Source organism: Hypoxylon trugodes, assembly GCF_022578975.1.
Source record: "Hypoxylon trugodes strain CBS 135444 unplaced genomic scaffold F4822scaffold_6, whole genome shotgun sequence".
Classification (NCBI taxonomy): Eukaryota; Fungi; Ascomycota; class Sordariomycetes; order Xylariales; family Hypoxylaceae; genus Hypoxylon; species Hypoxylon trugodes.
In genome coordinates, this window is record NW_026250021.1 from 2,195,268 (window position 1) to 2,215,590 (window position 20,323).

The window sequence follows — 20,323 nt, forward strand, 5'->3', positions numbered from 1 at the left end:
ATTCAAAGTAGTAATAATGGTCGTGTGTACTGAAGTACCTACCTAGGTAGGTGCTTACGAGTACTGTGCATGGTGACCTTAGGGGCGTAGAATTATGTACTAGAACCCCCCCTAATAGCTCGTGTGCTATACATTTCAGCGTACGCCCGCCTATCCGGCGCATTGAAGTCAACATGGGGTTGTATTGCATTTCTATCCCCCCTTAATGTAACTAAGTACACACCTAAGTCCTAGATATCCTACCTATATACCACGTATAAGGGCAAGATTTGCGCCAAAATAGGCCAGTTAGAGCGCTAGTATTATGTCTCAAAAGACCGGCGAAAGTAAAGCATTGTATTGGATCATGGGAGTGTCGATATCATCGGGTACCTACCTGGGTAAGTACGGCGCCTAATGTGAAGGTACTAAGATTGAGCGTCATTGGAAATTATAAGGTTGCGGCTCTGCGGACAAAGCCGACTGTTGTAAATAACACCGAAGATGAATTATTATTTGTTTATTTTGCGGCCCCGCGTCAGAAGTTCAAAGTGACCTCTATGTATTAGGTATATATCTAGGTAACACCAACGAGACCTACGCCGGCTTACTCAAAAGAAGAAAAAGGTGCCATGTACTCCTGCAGGCTACGTCACTACATTTGCGTTGTGCAACACACCTTTATTTTTCATGATTTCTTGTAACCAATCTAAGTCACATTGTGGAAACTACGAGTCCCGGGATCGGTTTCCAAATACCTAGGTATATAATATTATCATACACGATATGGAGCCGATATCAATCTAGGAAGGACGTAGGGTATTACGTTTATTATAACTCTAAAATGCGCTCTGGGTTTTGGAATGAGCACCAACCTAGCGAGAAATCGTTATGAGGAGGGTGAAAATCTTTTGCGACCTATCTCCAGGGCCGAACTTGCTTACTGATATGAGTTTAGGATATGCGAACTCGCAACGTGAATTGCTACCGAGGTAGGTAACCACTAAAAATATACCCAAACAAGAGAAAAGGCACGAATGATACCTAAATACATGGCCTATAAGGCGAACCGCCCGTGGAATAAATTGCCCTAGGCATAGGTACTGGATCCTGGGTACCTAGGGTATTAACCGAATTTTTCTACAGAGTAGTTTTGCAACCCGTAAAACAATGTGTTATTGTAACGCCCGTAGAATGATAATATATCTTGAGAAGATGACCTGATTTCCTAGCATAATTAAGACCCATGCCTGAATTTTCATAGTATGCTCGTCGGGGCTACTCGATTGGTAGGTCAGCCACCTACGTAATTTCCGTAGGGCGGTAAATTTTGCATGCTAACTTGTTGAATGGTATTTTGAGGGTGATGGAGCAATGTAACTTAGTATCACCACAAATTAAGATGGTAACCACCCAAGTATATTCCTGCCAACTACTGCTTATCATTTGTATGTTGTGTTTCGGATCACAAGATCTTCCAATGTGGGTGATTAGTGAGATTCGAGAATCTAGACAAAAACACAATGGGTTTCTGAAAAGTATCGTCTCAGCCATTTGTCGTTATGAGTGTAAATTTCCTGTCTGGCCAACTTTAGAGTAGCTAGGATAACATATTCGACCCTATCTAACAATAGGAAAATGAGAGGACTTATTGTTAGGTTTACTAGGTTCTGACAGTAGTGCAGAGCCCTGCCGATACTTTATTTGCCTACCTGGGTACATATCAAGTCATATGGCAGATATGCCAGATTACCTTACAGCCAATATATCCTAGATGAAGCAGATTTTGCCCGCTGGCGTAGATGAGTTGATAATTAGATAGCCAGGTGTTTTAAAGAGCATCCCGAAATGAAGGTCTTGGGGCTTTTATGAAGAAACTCAACGGATAAGTTTTAGGATATCGATCTGGGTTGTTAAGGGATAGCTTTGCGGATAAGTTGTTATAATAGTGATAAGTTGACCATTGCTACCAATCTGTTTAGAAGGGTTTGAAATACATTGGCAACTACCTACGATCCGCCTTACAGGGTGGAGGAGAGAAGAGTAGGGGTAGAGGTACGCTACAGTTAGCTATAGCTCTAATTAGCTAGCCACACCTCAGCGCACGTCCGACGAATTATTTATAAAATCAATTAATTTTGACTAAAATCATATAAAAATATTAATTATTAATTATCAGTATGGTTGAATAGATTGAATAGAGCTCGGTTTGCATGATCTTCTAATTTTGATTGCATCATCGAAACATTTAGTAAAAAAGAATGTAAGAAGAAAAAGTCGGGAAGTGCGGGGCGATTCCAAGGATCCTATCAGCTGTTAAAATGTTGGGTGCAATGTGGCAGTGACTAGACAAACATTAAAGAGTTGATTTCGTCAAACAACAAGGTCGAATTCAAGTTTAAACAAGTGTATAATTCGGATTGTAATAGTAGTGAATAAGAGTACCTAGGTAGGTAGGCATACAGGATTGTGTTGACTGTAGTTTGTCGAAAATGAGCGCCCTAAAATTGTTCTAGGCGAGGATGAAAGATACTCTTAGTCACCTAACTTCCATTCTCTGCTTCTCGGTCCGTCGCCAGCGCCTTCGCATAGGCGCAAAAACACTTACCAGAGCATAGTAAGAAAGGCCTTCAATGGCATCATCGGAGATGATATCTATTAGTATATATACTACGTCAAGGCGGTTTACATAAGTTGCTTCATCTTTGCAAAATGAAGGCATGTTAGGCATTTGATTCAAAAACATAGTGTATGTAAACGAATGTTATTCTGATTTAACTGGTAAAGAGCGTGATTTGTCGACAAATATTTGGTATCCACTGCCTTAACTCATAACTCTCAGGAAACCTCAATAGGCATACGATCTTCACACCATTGCTCCTTTGATTCAACACGTTAGCGGAAGCCAGGCTAAATGAATTATAACATACGTATTAACATCGAGTTTAACTATCTCCATCTTCATCCTCCTCCGGTACCGGCGATGTAGATCTTGCCTCCACGGACTAGACGCCTGGCAGATTCAAGCCCCTGAGTCTCTGCGTCTTGGGAAGGCGGGAAGGCAAGATGGCTCTGTGCACGCCATCCCTGTGGTTTGTATTGAATAGGGGGGTATCCAGAGCGATTCATGACAGTACGCATATCGATATCGCGATCAAGCTGAAGCAAGTTTAGGACCTCCTGGTCACTGATTCGCAGAGGACTTCCCGACATTGTTGGAAGAAAACAAGGTTAGGGTTAAATAGGACAAGCGAATAATGATGGTAGATTGGTGGTTATGGTCTCAGATGAGGGAAGGAAATATGTAGGGAAAGGGCTCGCTATTTATATTGATTAGCACTCGTCTAACCGATCTGTAATGATAGTAGATATCTTCGACCTTCAATCTCGCGCTTACCACGCATATCGTTTTCTAATGACAACGAACAACACCGAGAATCTCTGAATGGCCATAGCATGGCTCCGCGGTGCCTGTTAGAATGAGTTGGGGTAGACTGCGCATGTATTAACCGGTATTCATCGCAGAATGGCACCCACTCGGGATAATGAAAAGAAAGCCCCGCGGCGTTCTAAGAAAAAAAAAAGAGCAATGTGATTCTTGCAACTTTAACCACTGCACCATCATGCGGGATGGGCGTAAATGATAACCAACATGGATTGGATATAGTTGCGATATAGCAAATCAATAGGCCAGAAAGCTACACTTGTTAGCTTGCATGCATTTGCTTTCATGAAAACCCTGCGGGATCCATCGTGACACTATGACTCTATGCTGTTATTTCAGTTCTATCACATGTTCCCCTCAGATGATCTAGCCCAGGTTGCCTGCTGATAACCCTCGAGGTCAAAGCGTGAAAGAGTCGACTTCGTGTCAAAGCCCGACGTGACGCGGCTTCCTTAGGTATATGAAATAATATGGTAGTATTTAGCCGCACGTTAGAAAACTAATTAGATATAGAGAATATTGCTTTGTCTAGTACTAAAGGAATATGATATCAAGACGAGATGAAGCGTGACAAGGCCAAATGGGAACCAGAGGTATACGAACAGAACTCTGTAATTAAGCTGTAAGTACATCCCGTAAGGTATATTATATAAGAAACATTCATGAACTGAAAAAGGTGAATGCTCGGCAGGCCGCACTTTTCCAATGTGGGCGTACTGCAAGATAAGGACATATAATAATTGAACGGGTGAAAATGACTAAGTAAATGTAAAACAAACTGTCGCCGTCCTTGGTTGTGTGTTGGTTCAACCCTGAGTACTTTGGAACAATGTGGGTTGAGAATCTGTCTGGATGATGTTGTGACGCCGGAATAACCGGAGGATATGCCGAAGATAGCCTGGTGATGCAATGAGAGGTTGCTTGAGGCTCAAATTTACCTAGGTGGTCATGAGACCGTCTCCAACACGGTATAGGGCAAGATTTAAGATTGCTAGGATTTGATACGCAGTCACACATTTGTTGGTGAACAATCAATCGTTGTTGGAACTGCACCCTAATATATAAGCTAGGGATGTAACTCGTGCAAGCTCAAGGTGACGTACGTACATAGGTGACCGACTAACTACTAGTTTTTTTTGGCCTGTTGAGGCTCTGTGACCGAATAGATACTGCCTAAAAGAGAGTGTTATTGATGTTTCTCTAGACCGGTGATGAACTCGCAAATACTCCAACCATATGCTTGTTGGGTGAGATTGCGTTGCGCCGTATCTCGTGCGTCGATAATGGGGCCAATCAGGTTAGGCGGGGGGCTTTGCAGACCGGTGTTCATGCGGGTGTTATGTGCTTCCGCGTCCGTGGGTAACTTGGTAGTGTTGTTATACGACACATCGTAATCCTTCGGAGCACTCGGACGAGTGTAGCTGACTGCTCGAAGGTTAGCATGAGAATTTCATGGATATCTATGTCATGGGCATATCCTCTGAAGTTCGACTTTGCCTTCTTCAGAATCATTGTTTCAGCGTTTAAATTCTGACGGCAAGATGACTTCGGCTGGAGCGAGTATTCAGACCACAATTGATTTCATTGCTGATCTACCAGCCCACGGAGAAGAGAAACCCTTCTTCCTTCATCCTTCGGCGTCTATCGATGTTGAACTTGACGAGATTAGAACCACTAATGTTGAGTGGGACACAAAACCAGTGACCGCATATAGCATGCGAGACAATGCCGATATTAGTCTAGAAAGAAGTGGATTTTGCTATATTGAACATGACTCCGAATTCATTTCGAGTCTTGGTATGGACACTAACCTGATCAGAAAGTATCGCAAGGAGGGCGAAGATTTGTTACGTTCTATGTTCAAAGCTGAATTTGTTCATTGTTATGACTGTAAAGTACGTTAGCCTATGGCCTGAACTTCTTAATGCTAATCGGAACTCCAAAGATACGAAAGAACGCGCCAATGACACTTGAGAATTATGATCCAAAAGATCCACTCCTCGTAGAGCAAGCTGCCGTAGGAGCACATGGTGAGACCCCTATATCTTTGTAATGAATTAGACAGCTGATTAGCCGCAGTTGGTTTGTGGTTCACATGAGACTTAAGTGGCGTGTTCTCACCTGAGTTAGATATTTCTCTTGACACTGTACCCCGGCTTCTAAAAAGCATCCTCAACGAGGAGCAAATGCAGACTTTCTTCCAGCCCGGTTACCGTTTTAGATTGATTAAGTAAGCGTTCGCGTCATTAACTGGTCTGGGTTGTTCATTGATGTTTGTCTATAGTACTTGGCGCTCGACCTTGGCGGTGTGTGAGGACCGCCCTCTTGCGATGTGCGACTATACCTCTATCGATGTCGATGATCTTGTTGCAACGGATAGAATATATCCAAACTGGAGTCAAGAGATTTACTACTTGAAGCATAATGAGCAGCAACGATGGTACTGGTTACCTAACCAAAGATCCAACGAGCTCTTCCTATTCATGACTTTCGATAGTCATTCGGGATCTAATGCTAGATGTGATTAAGCTATAGTCAACTCCGAGACGCTGTTTGTTCTTGCTAATATTGGTCTCAGATTGCCCACACGTATCTGTGGAGAACCCGATGGCAACCCCTCAAGCGCCTCCACGGGAAAGTGTTGAGACACGGAATCTGATTATTACGAAGTTACCTGGGGATTCTTAGGCGGACTTTCCCCACGGACTTTGTAATTTCGTAACACAGAGGAGGATACGCTGACTTGACGTTTGAAATAACATTGTACCCCAAATTTATTAGTTGAACTCTTATATCATTATCATTTCTTTCCATATTCTCACCTACATATGCTACGCACCATGGGCATTTAAGGAAATTTGGTGGACCCTAGCATTCGATCTAGAACCTACCAAGTCTACCTAGGTAGGTAGTATTAACACGTTTTCATGATCTTGCCCGCTTGGTATGGGCTTCCGTATGGCCGTAAACACGGAATCTTGCAGGCACCACGGAAAGATGCCTAAGCGACGTTCCACAATGTCAAAAACAAATTAGAACCATTCTTGCCTCGTACCTTAACTTGTAAAACTAAATAGTCCTTGCAAGTTGAAATGGTCGTTACCCGAGTATAGCTTCATCCATCAATCATGGCTCGCAACTCATACGCCGTGCTCGGAGTTAAGAAAACCTCGCATGCACGAACCATCAAGATTGCCTACAATAAGCTCGCAAGGGTTAAACACTCGGACAAGAACCCCGAGAACCCTCGTGCGGCAGAAGAGTTGCAGGAAGTTTGTTTAAGCCTTTTATTATTATGAATCAACTTTTTTTTTACTAACGGTAGAGTGGCTCGAATCGGCATATGCAATCCTGAGCGACCCGACCTAACGACTAGAATATGATAGAACTCATATAGCAGACTTCGACTTACCTGAACGACTATCGCATTCGCAACGCCCGCGAAAGACAAAGAGAAATGATGCGAGCGAAAAACAACCCTTAAAGTTACCATATAGTGCTTGAGGACAGTCCCTTGACCTTACATTATTACGGCTCGGCTAAGACGTAAAGTTGGATAACCCCAGAGGAGGAATTGATGGTCATGTAAAGGGAGATTTAAGTTGCGAGCGTCAGATAAGTAGAAATGACCAAACCCACATCACTGAGATTAGGCCACTCTATTAGTTTCCCAGTGAGTTGAAACTTTTCAAGATAAGACACAACGTGTTTGTCAAGTTACAAAAGAATATCGGGTTGGATATCACCAACCAGGTGTAGCCCCACCATACCCCGCCTCCTTTTCCCCTTTAAATCAGCGGGGGATATTCTGGCCCGCCTTTAAGTCCCAGAAGCACCTCTGATTGGATTGGCGTACATAGATATATAAAGCTATATTAGCTGGCAAAATTTCAATTCCTAGGAGGTCAGCAACTTTGGTGTAATGGTCAGCATTCGAGCCTTCCAAGCTCGAGATCGGGGTTCAATTCCCCGGAGTTGCATTACTTTTTGTGTTTTCCATGTCTTGTTTTGCGTATATGCTCTGGGACTCCAATAATCATTTTCGAAGAATTGTTTATTTACCTAGGTATTTTCGCGATTTCTATTCTCTACAATTACATCGTACGTGTAGACATGATGGTCTTCGACTTTGTTTTTTTTCTTGGTTTTCATTGTCTACCTAGGTACCTAGGTATGTTGGGAGTCTGTTACAACACGCTCTTTAGCGGTACCTAGGTCTAAGTCCCTAATCGGCTTTTTTCCTAGGGGGAGTCCGGTCACTCCTTGGGTGCTATAATACAACTTTTCAAGCTCTTGAATTCTCCTAGATCGCCTGTCCCTAATGTCCCTGGCTACTTCGAGAAATGCTTCTTGTACGTTTTCGCCCGTCTTTGCTGAGCACTCGAAATATGGCAGACTCAGTTCTTTGGCTGCGGAAGCGCCCGATGCTCGAGGAACGGAACGAGCGGCCGCTAGATCCGTCTTAGTACCGACAATAGCAGCTGCTATCCCTGAATTCCACTGGTCACTTTTAGCGCTAGTAGCTCGATTTACTATGGGACGAACAGAAAAAAAGGAACCAAAATCTATAGTAGAGTATGCCACAATCATGCCCTCGGCTGCCTTGATTGTGTAGTCAGCACGAGAATCATCCAAGCCTACCCCTGGAGTGTCAACGATGTCAATACGGATGGGTGTGCCATCTAGCACAGTGTGTAGGGAAACTGAGTCTTTCACACTGGATTCAAGTCCATCATTGAAAAAGTCGAAGCAAAACTATCCACGGCCGTGTTAGCAAGCTATTCATGGCGGTGGGATGAAAAAGAAGCTTACTCTCCTTGTCAATGCTGACTTCCCAACATTAATATACCCGAGGACGGCGATTTTATATGTGTCCACCTTTAACTGCCGGGGCGGTAGGTTTGTTTTATACCACGAACTGTTCCAGATATCCTGTGCGGAGACTGGCAGTCCAATGACCGATATGTTAGATACCCTGCTTAAGCTGAGCCCCGAGAGCAAACTCCAAAGCGCGCTATTCGGCTGGCCGGTAGTAAAGGAGATATCGCATTCGTCGCCTAGTGCCCTTAAATAGACGAAAGATTTAACCAGGTCGACTTCGAACGGCCTCATGGTGGTCTTAGCGCAAGACTGGATATCCTGAGCCAATTCCATAGTTCCGTCGTTAGTTGGACTCGACGATACTTTCGTGGTGTATACGGATGGTGTTCTTTTAATAGTCGATGTTTCATTCTCTTCACCTTCCGTAATAGTAAAAATGTTACTTGAATTTTCGATGCGGGTAGAATACTTTACAGATTCAACGGTGTCGCGTACGATGCCACCGAGCCGCTCTATCTTGTCCTGTAGGAACTTATTTTCGTCTAAAAGCTTTTCTATCATTCCCTGCAGGGTATCGCCGGATTCCCGGGCGTCGATATCGGACTCGCTATCTATTCGGTCAATCCATATTTCTATGGCAATGAGGATGGCAGCACTCACCATTGCAGAATGTTCAAGACCAGACTGATGCATGTCTTCTGTTGTTGTATCCTGGTATTGAATCGCCCCAGCTTCTCCCCTCGGCTAGCAAAAAGCCAATTGTCCCATCGCGACATGCCCACTCTTCCGAGCGAATTGCTAACGAACTTTTCGAGTTCGGAAAAAGTTACTACTGATTGCGTCAAACATATAATGAGATGATCTAGTTGGACCATCGCCCGCCGCCTCATAGACAACCCCATGAAAGAATCGACTAGCTCCGATACTGATGTGAGGGTGAATCGCATTTCAGAGAGGGTAGGTAGTAGCGAGATCGTACGCGGCCTGTGGTGCATTTTTTACTCTCGTTATGAACCCCGATACTGACGTATAGACTTTGACAGATAGCTGAAGAAGCCCAGCTACCGCCATCGCGATGCTCAACGGATCCGACATTAGCAGCGAGGTACCTTGGTATTGTTACATGCTAGGGACCGTATAGCAGGCGGATAAGCAAGCGGCAGAGTAGTTTTTAATATTGCCCACCAATCTGCCTTATCACATCTAACTGCCTTGAGATGGTAAGGCAGCCTATGAAATTGCTTCGCAGGGAGAAAAACCACATGTTTTGAGAGGCATGAGTACGGCTCAGCCACGGACATTGTCATCCGAAAATGGTAAGCGACTGTATCTTTACTGCCATAAAATGCAGTATTTGGCCTATGGTCTCGCTAGTTTCAATGCTGTATAAGTACTAGATGCATAAAGGATCCGCTGTTGCCGCTTTCTATAACCTATCATTATTAAAGTTGCGAATGAATCCATATTCCTACCAGAAAGGCGAAATAAAAAGAGCATAAAAAGGGCGGTACCTAGGTAGATACGGCGACGAATGATAAAATCTCGCGATTTAGAATTCATTCTGAAGTAAGAAATTGAAACTTAAAAGACCTCGCTAAGACTATAACTTCAGTTTAAATGTGTCGTGTATTAATAAACTGGGGTTATGTGAGATTCAAAAACAACAGATCGTCTTTAAAACGCTCAGTGTGTTTTCTGTTCTTACACTGTCAACAATCAACTTCCAAGCTTCCTAGGCGAACTAAATCGGAAGAGGGAGCTCCTTTATTGGAAACGTCTAACACCTAAAAATGGCCAATGTTAACGTCGATGTCACCATGCGATCAGTCTAGACAGCACATTTTCCAGCTTACAGTGAGAGCCAATGGATCCCTCGTCGCCTGTACGAAAAGCTCAGTTGCCGATGCAACCCTTGTGGAGGAGCTTTAGCTAAATACAATTCAGCCGAATTCCCCTAATTGCCAAGCATGCAAGATTGGGACCCTCCATTTCGGATTCTAGACGATCGACCACATACGGGTCAGAAACAACCGGAACGCCTAACAAGGGAAGAAGCTGAGCTATGAATAATTAGGCCGATGAAATTAATTATTATTTATTTTATTATCTTGCTCGATTTTCTTGATGAATGAATCCAGAAACTTCAGAGCAAGCCCCAGGTAAGAGACCAGCAGAAAAGAGCAAGAAAAAGCAAATCGAAATACGAGAAAAAAAACCAATTGAGGCCACGCCGCTGACGCCTGCATAAGCTCGTGGGGGATTGACGGCCGCGCCCGGTGTCAATGGCTCCTGCATTCGCACTGCCATACTTAGTCGATACGTGAACTCGATTTCTCGCATCGTCATGACACCGTTTATCAACGGCTTCCCACGATGGCGGCGTTTTCTCTTCGTCATCCCCGTCACAGCACTGCTGGTCTGGGCTTTGCTCCCTTCTTCTAGGTTCAATTCTCCAACTCGGTTGTTACACGCCGGCAAAAGCTCATCTGGGAGATCTAGCGACGACATCCTGCGGCATATCGATCCTCTTATCGGCACGACGAACGGAGGTGGGTGCTAAACACCCATTTGACTGAGAGAATTCACTAAGATCTTTACAGGCCATGTATTTCCCGGCGCGACTTTACCGTATGGTGCGTTACTCAATTACTTATGCGCCCGGGAGTACTTGAGATATTAAATGACCTCTCAGGTATGGCAAAAGCTGTGGCCGATGCGAGTAACCGCGCGGAGATAGCAGCCGGTTTTGTCTCGGACGATTCGGAGATCCAGGGTTTCTCTCATTTACACGATTCAGGTAACGATAGCCAAGCCACCTATCTCATCTGTCTTACTAACGTGTCACAAGGTACCGGAGGAGTGAGTGAGAAACACAGTGCCCAGGATGAGAAGATCTAACTAGTGACAGAGCCCTTCATTGGGAAACTTCCCTCTATTCGTACATCCCGGATGCCCCGAAGATGATTACTCACAGTGCAAGTTCACCGCCATAGGCCGAGCCGTCCCTAGAATTGATGGTTCCGCGACAGCGCGGCCCGGCTATTTTGCCATCGGCCTTAACAATTCGGTATACGCCGAGATGACGGCAACAGGGCACGCCACGCTCTACAGGTTCAGCTTCTCTAAAGATGACCAAGTATTATCTCACAATGCCATGGTCCCCAATAACCCCCTGGTTCTTTTAGACTTGACCGACCTTGGTACCACTCGAACTGGAGGCGACGTCGTGGTAGACCCGATCGCGGGCAGGATAACAGGGAACGGCTCATTTAACCCATCCTTCGGTACGGGGGTGTATAAGGCACATGCCTGTGCTGACTTTAGGGGCGCTGAGATTCGGCAGAGTGGCGTCTTCATACAAACCAACGTGACAAACGAGACTAATGTGATGGGTTTTATGGGAAGCGACTATTTCATACCGGCCGGGTCAGCTGGTGGTTGGATCCATTTTGCGCGCCCGGAGAAAAATCAGATCATGGCTCGAGTCGGACTCTCCTTCATATCTATTGAGCAGGCATGCCGTAATGCGGAAACTGAAATCCCGGACTTCGCTTTTGAGGACGTGGTCAAAGCCAGTGAGAAGGCATGGAAAGAGAAACTCTCGGTAATCAAGCCGGATACTTATGGCATGAGTCCTGAATTCGTGACAACCTTCTGGTCGGGATTTTATCGCGCGTTGATTTCACCTCAAGATTACACAGGTGAAAACCAGCTCTGGAATTCTAGCGAACCGTATTATGATTCCTTTTATTGCATATGGGACTCCTTCCGAGCGCAACATCCCCTACTTACTATCGTGGATCCTGCAGTACAAACCCGAATGGTGCGCTCACTTATCGATACGTACAAGAACGAAGGAAAACTCCCAGACTGCCGTATGAGTTTCAGTAAGGGTTACACACAAGGCGGATCCAACGCAGACGTAGTCCTCGCCGACGCCTTCATCAAAAACTTAACCGACGGTATTAATTGGAACCTGGGGTATGAAGCCGTGGTATCTGACGCCGAGGTCGAACCTATGGACTGGTCTACATCAGGACGCGGTAACTTAGTTTCCTGGCATGAACTAGGGTACGTGCCTTATGATGACACGGACCGCAATGGCACAGGACCCATGACGCGGGGTATTTCACGCACGGTCGAGTACGCATACGACGATTTTGCAATCGCGTTGATGGCTCGCGGGCTCGGTCGTAAGGCCGATGAGGCGAAGTACTTGCAGCGTGCCCGAAACTGGCGAAATCTATTTAATCCGGAGCAGGAAGATCGGTATCGGGATGAAGAGGGGAACGTGCAGAAGACTCAGTTCAAAGGGTTTTTACAGCCACGGTTCCAAAATGGTACTTGGCGCTATCAGAACACGCGCCTTTGCAGCCCCGCTTATCAGCAGCATGTCTGCTATTTCGACACGCAGTACGAGACATACGAAGGCAGCCCCTGGTTATACACATTCTATGTGCCGCAAGATATGGCCGAGCTTGTGTCTGCGTTAGGCGGACGCGAGACTTTCGTTGAGAGGCTCGATTATTTCCACTCGTCGGGCATTAACTACATGGGCAACGAACCCAACTTCTTACCGACGTTCCAATTCCATTACGCGGGCCGTCCGGGGCGCAGTAGTTACTGGGTACACCAGTATATACCGGGACAGTTTAACGAAAGTATCAACGGTATACCTGGCAACGATGACTGCGCTATGGGCGCATTTACGACATTCGCGTTTATGGGGTTCTACCCGGTTGCTGGTCAAGATGTATATCTGCTAACTGCACCTTTCTTCCGAGAAGTGAGTTTGCAGACGCCGTCGGGTAAGCCAGCAACGTTGCGGAATATTGGGGGTTTTGACGCGCCGAGGTACAAGAACATATATATCCAAAGCGCGAAGCTTAACGGCGAGCCGTATAATAAGAGTTGGATTACACATGAATTTTTCTTGAAAGGTGGGACGTTGGAATTTGTGTTGGGGAGCACTGAGAGTGAGTGGGGTACGAAGGATGAAGATCTTCCGCCTAGCTTGTCGACGGGGATGTTAGATTGAATGGATTGAATGAAGGAGATATGGTGGCGACGGTGTACATAGGGAGGATACGTTGTAGAAGAATAGTTTGACTTCCGCAAGAATACCCGGTATGGAATAGTATCACCGAAAAGAGGCATGTTGTAAGAACATTTCGTTGTCCCTGACCCGATATACGCTACCAACCGTTCGCCTATCCATCCTGGGGATCCAGGTGCCAGAGTAAGATCTGGCGTAATATAATACAAGAGGCCAATAAGCCTCGATGATAACAAGCTAGGGATGAACTAAACCGACGCTGCCCACGAGCTCATCAATAGAAACATCGCTGACCGTCAACCTAAATGCCATCACTCTCACCATCCTCTTCCTCTTGCTCTCCGTTTTCTTCGCCAGCATCCTCACCATTTTCATCGCTAGAATCATCATCAACGTTAGGATCCGGCATGACGACGCTATTTATATACGAGACCTTCAGGATCACCCCTGTTAGCCCATACCACCAAGTCGGGAAAGTAGTAGTTGATGTACTTACAAAATCAACCATAGCAGAAATGATCTCCATAATTCTATCCTGCGCGTCTTCAGCAAGGAGATCCGCATCATCGATCTTCGTGCCGACGGTATAGTTGCGCAGCTTCAGGAGCTCGATATCCCTATGATCGGGGTGGAAGCCCTACTTCAGTCAGAACACGCCATCCATCCATCCATCCATAAGAAATAACGCACCTTTGGTTTAGTCTTCAAAGCATTCCCCTGATTCTTCGCGACAAACGCCTTCAGAACAGCCTTCTCGCCACCGGATTTAGCAGCGGGAAGGAACGTCTTCGCAAACATGGGGTTCGTCAGGATGCGTCGGATACGATGAGGTCGCTCGTCGAAGCTGGCGCGCATACGGGCTAACGCCGTGTTATCTGGGTGCCATAGGCCACCGCCAACCATACATCCGTTCGGCTCGATGTGGATGTAGTAGCAGGCATACGGGCCCTTGCGGCCGGTTCGCGACCACGCGGCGGAGAAGTGGGGCTATTCGGTATTAGAGTCGGTTTCTGTTACTCGGTAACCGGAGTAGAGGTTGGAGGTGGACTTACCTTATACGGAGTCGGGTCTTTGCTAAATCGAATATCGCGGTATATACGGAAGATAACGTCTTTAATCGGTAGTTCTGGGATCGTGTCGTCCACTTCGACGATTTTCTCAGTTATGGTCTCTACGAATGACTCCCAATCCTTAAGGGCCCTTCTGTACTCCGCGTCGTTCGCTAATCACGTTAGAAAGGAATCGTCGTCATGAGTTTTGGGACACTTACCTTTTAGCCAACTCCTCTTATTGTTCTTCTTAAGATCACCTAGGAAGAGTAACGTGTTTTTATGGATCTTCGTGTCTTCGTATGCGACGCCGCCAGTTTCCCTCATCTTGACAGCTGCAATTACCAACGTTAGCACACTATCCTCCCATATGAAAACCGGGAGTACATACCAGGAATAAAGGTAATGCGATCCTCTTCGTCGTCGTCGTCATCGTCATCATCTTCTTCCACATCAGGATCTTCCGACTCATCCTTCGCTTTCGCTTTAGTCTTAGCATTCGCCTGAGTCTTCGCCAAACCCTTAGCCGTCCCCGGAGTCTTCGCTTTCGCGTCCACTTTCTTCGTAATCGGTGTCGTATTCACCGACTCACTTTTCTTCGGCCTTCCCCTGCCCCTCTTCGCAGACGGTGGCGGCGACGGCGATGACGGCAACGCCTCACTCCCCCCATCCTCCTCCTCCTCCTCCTCCTCCTCCTCCTCCTCATATTTATCCCCATCAAAAGCATCATTTTCACCATCATCACTAAGCCCACGAGCCACCCTCTCCTCCTCCTCCTCTTCGTCTTCATCCTCATACTGCTGCAGTTCATCAATCGACTCCTCTTTCTTAGCCTTGCCTCTTTTCACTTTCGAATTCGCCTTCGCCTGCACCTTAACCGCCTTCCTAGGCCTCTTACTCTCTACCCCATCCTCCTCCTCCACGCCCTCAAAATACGTACTCCTCGTCGCACCCGCACTAATACGCCCAGATCTGCGGCGCCCGCCACTTTCCGGCGTAGAAACAGCCTCAGCCGCCGTGCGTTTCCTAGGCGGCATTTTCGGAATCAATTACGTCTTTCTTTCCTTTATTTACTTTCGCGATATCAAATTAGGTTTCTTATCTCAAAAGTGTGGCATGAATGAAGAAGTTGAATTGAGACAAAGTAGATGACGCGTTGAGAAGGATCGCGGGGATGACGACACCATACACGTTATCACGTGATGCCTTATGCCGAAAACGGGTTATTGAAAATGGTACGTACACCTCTTTGATCGCGATCGTCGCTATCTAAAGTCCTAAGGCTTCATTTGTATCACCGATACGATAAGAAATTCTTAGTAGCATTGATGTTAAATGGTTTCATTGGACTTCATTTTTGATACCTGATTTTATCTAGCAAGGTATACGCCTGCTAAGTAGCTGAGTACCTACCTAGGTAGGCACTACAAAGTAGATAGATGCTAGCTTGTCCAGGTACCACAACTGGAATTGCTGATATTCATCACTTGGCAGCGATCCATGGATCGCTTTTATTTCCTGCTACCTCACTGCAACACCCCCGTCGATTATATCCCCGCAGATATATTAACTTCTCGGTATGTTATTAATGGTCGGAACATGTCCTTCCTTTCATAACACCACCTCTACGACACATCCTCGTAGGAATCCCTATATCGTTCTTCTATCGTACCCCCAGTAAACCCTCGTGTATATATCGGTCGCGTTTTCGGTGCTTGCAATGTGCGACGCCATAGCGGAATGCATACCAACGATCATGTATTTTCTTCTCAGAAGCAGACCAACTATCCTTAGTATTATGATGATTTGAGTTGAAAAGTCGAGCAGGTGCCAATATTAACTAGTTGGCTTCGCGTCGACGCCTGGACATAGGCGATCGATATGAATCTTAGCTATATTCGACTTGGTATCGACAACCAGCTTCGTTAATCGGGTTCGTCGTGACTAAATCAACCTAGTCCTGAACTCGGCGCCAATCGACCTAGCGGTGTTCTATCTCGCGGTTTCTCTAGCAAATCCGCATAACCTTCCAATCCAGCACCGATCACTTTCACGATATCGAAAATATGCGAACCCTTGAATGTTTCGGCCCAGAGTCGTATTACGGCCACGGCCAGTTGTCGAAGCTTCGTCCCGTCATTTGCAGCCATGTCCATACTCGATGGTCCATGTCCTGCACCCCCCGAAAGCGACGGGTCGATCGGTACTGCGAACTCCGTCTCGTCCAACATATGACGTAACATCTCGAGAAGGTTTCGTTCGTCCGGCTCGGGAGGAGCACCTGTCGGCCCGATCGAAGCAAGAGTCATAAGCCATTTCGAAAGGAGGATAGCGCATTCCAGGTTGCATACTGCGCAAAAGTTAGATGATATATTTTCAACCCGTTTTTGTTCGTATAATACGACAACTTACGTGAGTGTTGCATGCTCCATTCCGATGACTTCCTTCTCGCAACGTAATTAACGCCTACTTTAACTAACAGCGACAACGCGTGTATAGCTTGGAAGACGGCTCGGTTTAGCCGCCCACTGCGAACGAGATAAGGCGCATCGTGGAACGATTGGGCAATCTGGTTTGCATCCCTTGTCTCCAGAGTTCTACTGGGACTTAAGTCGGTGTACAATCGTATCGAAGCCAATCTCCAGAGTGCAGTTGAGTTGTAAGCAACCGGACCTCCAGGAAATGCATCTGAGCCGTTCTGGTGACTGCCTTCAGTTACTCGCGCTTGATGCTGTTCAAAGCTCATCTGCCATACTCGCAAAGCTTGGAAACAATCTTCAACATCGTCGTGTCGTAGTCCTCCAAAGATTGATACCGAGTTAAACGAGGTCTGCTTTAAGAGAAAAATATGTTGTAGTATGGCATGAATGAGGACGTAATTGCCAAGAGACGACATATATGCAGGAGGGCCTTGCGGCGGTCGACTAAATAACCTCGAGAATGCATCTTGAATAGATATGTCCATACTTGGAAAAGATTGACGAGCCTCCTGCCATTGCCAGGCCGTCTCGGCTCTCCATAATTTCGCAGAGTGTGGAAGAATTAGGTTGAGTTCTGATGTGAGTAATAGAGGCGGCATATTATAAGCAATACTGCACATATTAAAGAAACAATACGTGACGAGTTTTGTGCGGTTGGCCCCTTCTATTCTCACCCATGATTCCCAATCGGCTGTTTGTGTAGATTCGGACAAAAATCCTTCTTCGCGTACTAAAAGAGCCAACAAGCTTTGGAACGATAGAGCTTCGCGAAGAATCGCCTTTGCACCCCAGAGACCAACAGCGAAAAGTAATAAAAGCGCTTGAATGGTTTCCATGCGAGATTGGGGAGTATTCGGGGAACTTGAAACACAAATATTAGTAACTCCTACGCTTCGGATGGGACTAGGATTTCTTACTAAGGCTCTCGGTGTGTATCTTGGGTCATTGGGCGCTCCTGTTGAACCGAGCTAAATGAATGGCGAAACCCATGACTTGGCGACGGCCGCGTAGAATGCGGACTATACGCAGCCGGCGTCGGAAGCAAACCGTGAACTTCGTGACTATGGCGTCGTCGAATTTGTTCGAGCGCTACGGCTTTTGCTGCATACCATAACGCATTTGATCGATGGCTTTCAAACCTATATTGCGCACCTACCGCTAAGATAGCTAGCAACAACTCCGGCGCTAATTCGGCAGCCGTTATCGTCGGGAGATGCAGGATCGGTAGATGTTCGTGGAAACCGCTCACATATCCTTCCAAAAACCGAGTGAGGGTATGTCGGGAAGGGAACACGAAGTCGTTCGGTAGCACCGATGAAAATTCGTCTAATCGATTTTTGATAACGGTATGGTCCATAGCAGATACTCTTAAGGGTTGCGACCCCCCGGACCCGTCGTGCGTTCTAGCGCCGCTCTCCGAAGGGTCTCTCGGGTCAGGCGCTAACGATGGAAAGCGGGAGGGGAATTGTGACGATGGTTTGGATAGTCCACCTGCACGAAGCTCTGATAAATGTCGTGGCCAAATACCCATACCCTGATCTGCCTCAAAGGCTTGTGGGAGGAAATGAGACGACGTCGCAAACTCGTCAAGGAAGAGGTTGTAGTCGTCAAAGGCAGGCGGTCCTGCTGGATTGGGTAACCCTACAGACATAGCGACCGGCTCGGGTTCCCGCCCACGGTCGGCATACGGCATACCTTCATCGTAAGATTTGATGCGCGTCAATCCAGCCCCTGATTGACCGAGATGATCCGGTATCATAGGTTGCATTGAGTTAACCTCATTAGCAGAAGCGATCTGAGTTGCAGCATCAGACAGAAGGTCAAGATTACAGGCGGCAGCCCTGGCTGAATGGCGAGGATCAGGGGCAAGAGGAGGAACCGCTACGGAAGAGGTCATGGATTCTGAATGATAATGTTGGGGGTGAGGCCGCGGCACACCCATCATTTCGGAGTCGACATGGCTCTCGGGTGGTAGCGGCGGTTGGGCAGCGCCGGCCGTGGACGGCTTCCGGGGCCGGTTACCATCCTTATTAGAACCTTCATTGAGGTGGACGAGTTTCTCGTGACGGACGAGGAGATCCCTGATGTCCATATAAGCATATTCACAGGGAATCGTAGGGAGAAAGAGGAAGTTAGAGAGCCGCTGATCACAAATTATATGGAGGGGGAGAAAGGCGTTAGGTCCATAAGTGTGATGTGTGTGTGATATGTGTGCTATGCGCGGCAGCAGGCTCTGAGGGGTGAAAGACGGGGGTCTTTAGCGCGCAGGAAAGACGGTGAATGGTTGGACAGTTGGTGGGTAAGGCGAAGTAGAAACCACCACACATAAATTCTCCTGCGTATAAATGGGCCAGAAAATTTTAAGGTGAGAAACACGAAAAGAAAGAAAAAAAAGGACAAATTAACTAACCGACGTCCAAATGTCTTTCCGCAACGAGCCCACCCGCAGGAGAAAGGCTTCTCTTTAGTATGAGTTCTCTCGTGGCGTTGAACGTGCTCCACGCGCCTAATTAGGAGATTGCCATGTAAGTAAATAAATAAATTGCCAACGGAAGTAGACAAAGTGGCAGAGGAGATAGATGGACATGACTTATGGTGGTCTTACCTAAAACGCTTTTCGCAGAACTTACATGGCAGGGTCTTGGGTTTCTGCTGCCGGGCCTCCCCATTCTCTTCGGCAGTACCAGTAACACCAGAGCCTTCTATGGACGGCATGGCTTGCATTTGGGGTTAGGATGAATGAGTGAATAATAATTAGTATAAGGTAAGTCCCTGTCCGAAATATGGGTGCAATGCAGACCAAGTCACGCAGCACTCGGGAGTGGGGGGTAAGGAGGAAGGGTAGAAGGTCCAGAGCCAGGAGGTTATGCCGGAAAGAGGAATGAACGTCTTGCGGGGCGAACGATTGATAGATGAATTCATGGACGTGATGGTATGGTAGGTATGGTATGAGTGCAATAGTAGTATAGTAGTAGTATAGTAGTATCAGTCGACTTTTGGGTATACTCGGTACGTAACACGGGCTCCCACCACATTCGTCCTCTTCCTTCGTCCCCCAGGAGATCGACCGCTCGCCAAGTTGGCAGCCAGCGTCGTTGATCAACAGAGCTCGTAACCTTAGGGGAACCCAAAGGGCCGTAGGCGACTGTACAAAAGGAGTAGGGCTGAGGTAACCAACCCGTCGACGCCTGGTAATAAGCAAGGCTATGATTTGACACGTTTCTCACTGGAAGTCGAACGAGTCCGGAGTAATTAACCGGTACGGAGAGAGGAATTACTAGCGGATTTATTGGTTGATGTTGTTGACGCGGAGAACACTGAGAATAAAAAACAAGGAGCGTGTGTGGAGATGCGGGAGAAGGCTAAGTATATCGTTATGTATTGTAATTCTGTGTATTGTGAGATTCTACGGTTGGGGAATCAGATTGAAACTTCTGCCGCCCAAGTAGTAGAGATACATGTCCTGGATGGGATTGACTCGGTTAAAGGGGAT

The 20,323-nt window shown here is 46.6% G+C and overlaps 6 protein-coding genes and 1 non-coding gene across 7 annotated transcripts; 4 read left to right on the plus strand and 3 right to left on the minus strand.

The window, feature by feature from the left end:
* Positions 1-4,448: 4,448 nt before the first annotated feature.
* On the plus strand, positions 4,449-6,270 carry F4822DRAFT_407709 (uncharacterized protein). Its single transcript, XM_051458521.1, is given in 6 exon segments — positions 4,449-5,319; positions 5,370-5,454; positions 5,471-5,473; positions 5,555-5,654; positions 5,709-5,944; positions 6,003-6,270. The coding sequence occupies 6 exon segments, from the start codon at positions 4,966-4,968 to the stop codon at positions 6,110-6,112; spliced, it is 888 nt and encodes a 295-aa protein (XP_051313598.1). The 5' UTR covers positions 4,449-4,965; the 3' UTR covers positions 6,113-6,270.
* An 82-nt stretch (positions 6,271-6,352) lies between these two features.
* Positions 6,353-7,122, plus strand: F4822DRAFT_407714 (uncharacterized protein). The gene has a single exon (XM_051458522.1). The coding sequence runs from the start codon at positions 6,553-6,555 to the stop codon at positions 6,721-6,723; it is 171 nt and encodes a 56-aa protein (XP_051313599.1). The 5' UTR covers positions 6,353-6,552; the 3' UTR covers positions 6,724-7,122.
* A 210-nt stretch (positions 7,123-7,332) lies between these two features.
* Positions 7,333-7,404, plus strand: F4822DRAFT_t78. The gene has a single exon. It is a non-coding gene; the product is annotated as a tRNA-Gly (tRNA).
* An 81-nt stretch (positions 7,405-7,485) lies between these two features.
* On the minus strand, positions 7,486-9,492 carry F4822DRAFT_293364 (P-loop containing nucleoside triphosphate hydrolase protein). Its single transcript, XM_051455065.1, has 3 exons — positions 8,906-9,492; positions 8,237-8,852; positions 7,486-8,179 (listed from the first exon to the last, which is right to left on the minus strand). The coding sequence occupies exons 1-3, from the start codon at positions 9,238-9,240 to the stop codon at positions 7,592-7,594; spliced, it is 1,539 nt and encodes a 512-aa protein (XP_051313600.1). The 5' UTR covers positions 9,241-9,492; the 3' UTR covers positions 7,486-7,591.
* Positions 9,493-10,589: 1,097 nt separating this feature from the next.
* On the plus strand, positions 10,590-13,283 carry F4822DRAFT_430573 (glycoside hydrolase family 92 protein; the record flags this gene model as incomplete). The annotated part of the gene is made up of 5 exons (XM_051461323.1): positions 10,590-10,794; positions 10,846-10,878; positions 10,938-11,042; positions 11,094-11,104; positions 11,154-13,283. The coding sequence occupies 5 exons, from the start codon at positions 10,590-10,592 to the stop codon at positions 13,281-13,283; spliced, it is 2,484 nt and encodes an 827-aa protein (XP_051313601.1).
* Positions 13,284-13,442: 159 nt separating this feature from the next.
* Positions 13,443-15,550, minus strand: F4822DRAFT_293360 (uncharacterized protein). Its single transcript, XM_051455064.1, has 6 exons — positions 14,742-15,550; positions 14,572-14,685; positions 14,354-14,523; positions 13,992-14,288; positions 13,798-13,938; positions 13,443-13,734 (listed from the first exon to the last, which is right to left on the minus strand). Exons 1-6 carry the CDS (start codon positions 15,385-15,387, stop codon positions 13,603-13,605), a joined length of 1,500 nt encoding a protein of 499 aa, XP_051313602.1. The 5' UTR covers positions 15,388-15,550; the 3' UTR covers positions 13,443-13,602.
* A 1-nt stretch (position 15,551) lies between these two features.
* On the minus strand, positions 15,552-19,078 carry F4822DRAFT_293368 (uncharacterized protein). Its single transcript, XM_051455066.1, has 3 exons — positions 17,748-19,078; positions 16,763-17,691; positions 15,552-16,700 (listed from the first exon to the last, which is right to left on the minus strand). The coding sequence occupies exons 1-3, from the start codon at positions 18,920-18,922 to the stop codon at positions 16,300-16,302; spliced, it is 2,505 nt and encodes an 834-aa protein (XP_051313603.1). The 5' UTR covers positions 18,923-19,078; the 3' UTR covers positions 15,552-16,299.
* Positions 19,079-20,323: the final 1,245 nt, after the last annotated feature.

Bases quoted from the DNA above. Each gene is read 5' to 3' on its own strand.
- F4822DRAFT_407709 (XM_051458521.1), top strand. From the start codon at position 4,966: ATGACTTCGGCTGGAGCGAGTATTCAGACCACAATTGATTTCATTGCT. The intron at 5,655-5,708 runs GTAAGCGTTCGC...GTTTGTCTATAG, and splicing joins TACCGTTTTAGATTGATTAA to TACTTGGCGCTCGACCTTGG. The intron at 5,945-6,002 runs GTGATTAAGCTA...TATTGGTCTCAG, and splicing joins TTCGGGATCTAATGCTAGAT to ATTGCCCACACGTATCTGTG.
- F4822DRAFT_407714 (XM_051458522.1), top strand. From the start codon at position 6,553: ATGGCTCGCAACTCATACGCCGTGCTCGGAGTTAAGAAAACCTCGCAT.
- F4822DRAFT_293364 (XM_051455065.1), bottom strand. From the start codon at position 9,240: ATGCACCACAGGCCGCGTACGATCTCGCTACTACCTACCCTCTCTGAA. The intron at 8,853-8,905 runs GTGAGTGCTGCC...CCGAATAGATAG, and splicing joins GTCTTGAACATTCTGCAATG to CGAGTCCGATATCGACGCCC. The intron at 8,180-8,236 runs GTAAGCTTCTTT...GGCCGTGGATAG, and splicing joins AGTCAGCATTGACAAGGAGA to TTTTGCTTCGACTTTTTCAA.
- F4822DRAFT_293360 (XM_051455064.1), bottom strand. From the start codon at position 15,387: ATGCCGCCTAGGAAACGCACGGCGGCTGAGGCTGTTTCTACGCCGGAA. The intron at 14,524-14,571 runs GTAAGTGTCCCA...TAACGTGATTAG, and splicing joins TAAGAGGAGTTGGCTAAAAG to CGAACGACGCGGAGTACAGA. The intron at 13,939-13,991 runs GTGCGTTATTTC...TGACTGAAGTAG, and splicing joins CTTTGAAGACTAAACCAAAG to GGCTTCCACCCCGATCATAG.
- F4822DRAFT_293368 (XM_051455066.1), bottom strand. From the start codon at position 18,922: ATGGACATCAGGGATCTCCTCGTCCGTCACGAGAAACTCGTCCACCTC. The intron at 17,692-17,747 runs GTAAGAAATCCT...TTGTGTTTCAAG, and splicing joins GATACACACCGAGAGCCTTA to TTCCCCGAATACTCCCCAAT. The intron at 16,701-16,762 runs GTAAGTTGTCGT...ACTTTTGCGCAG, and splicing joins ATGGAGCATGCAACACTCAC to TATGCAACCTGGAATGCGCT.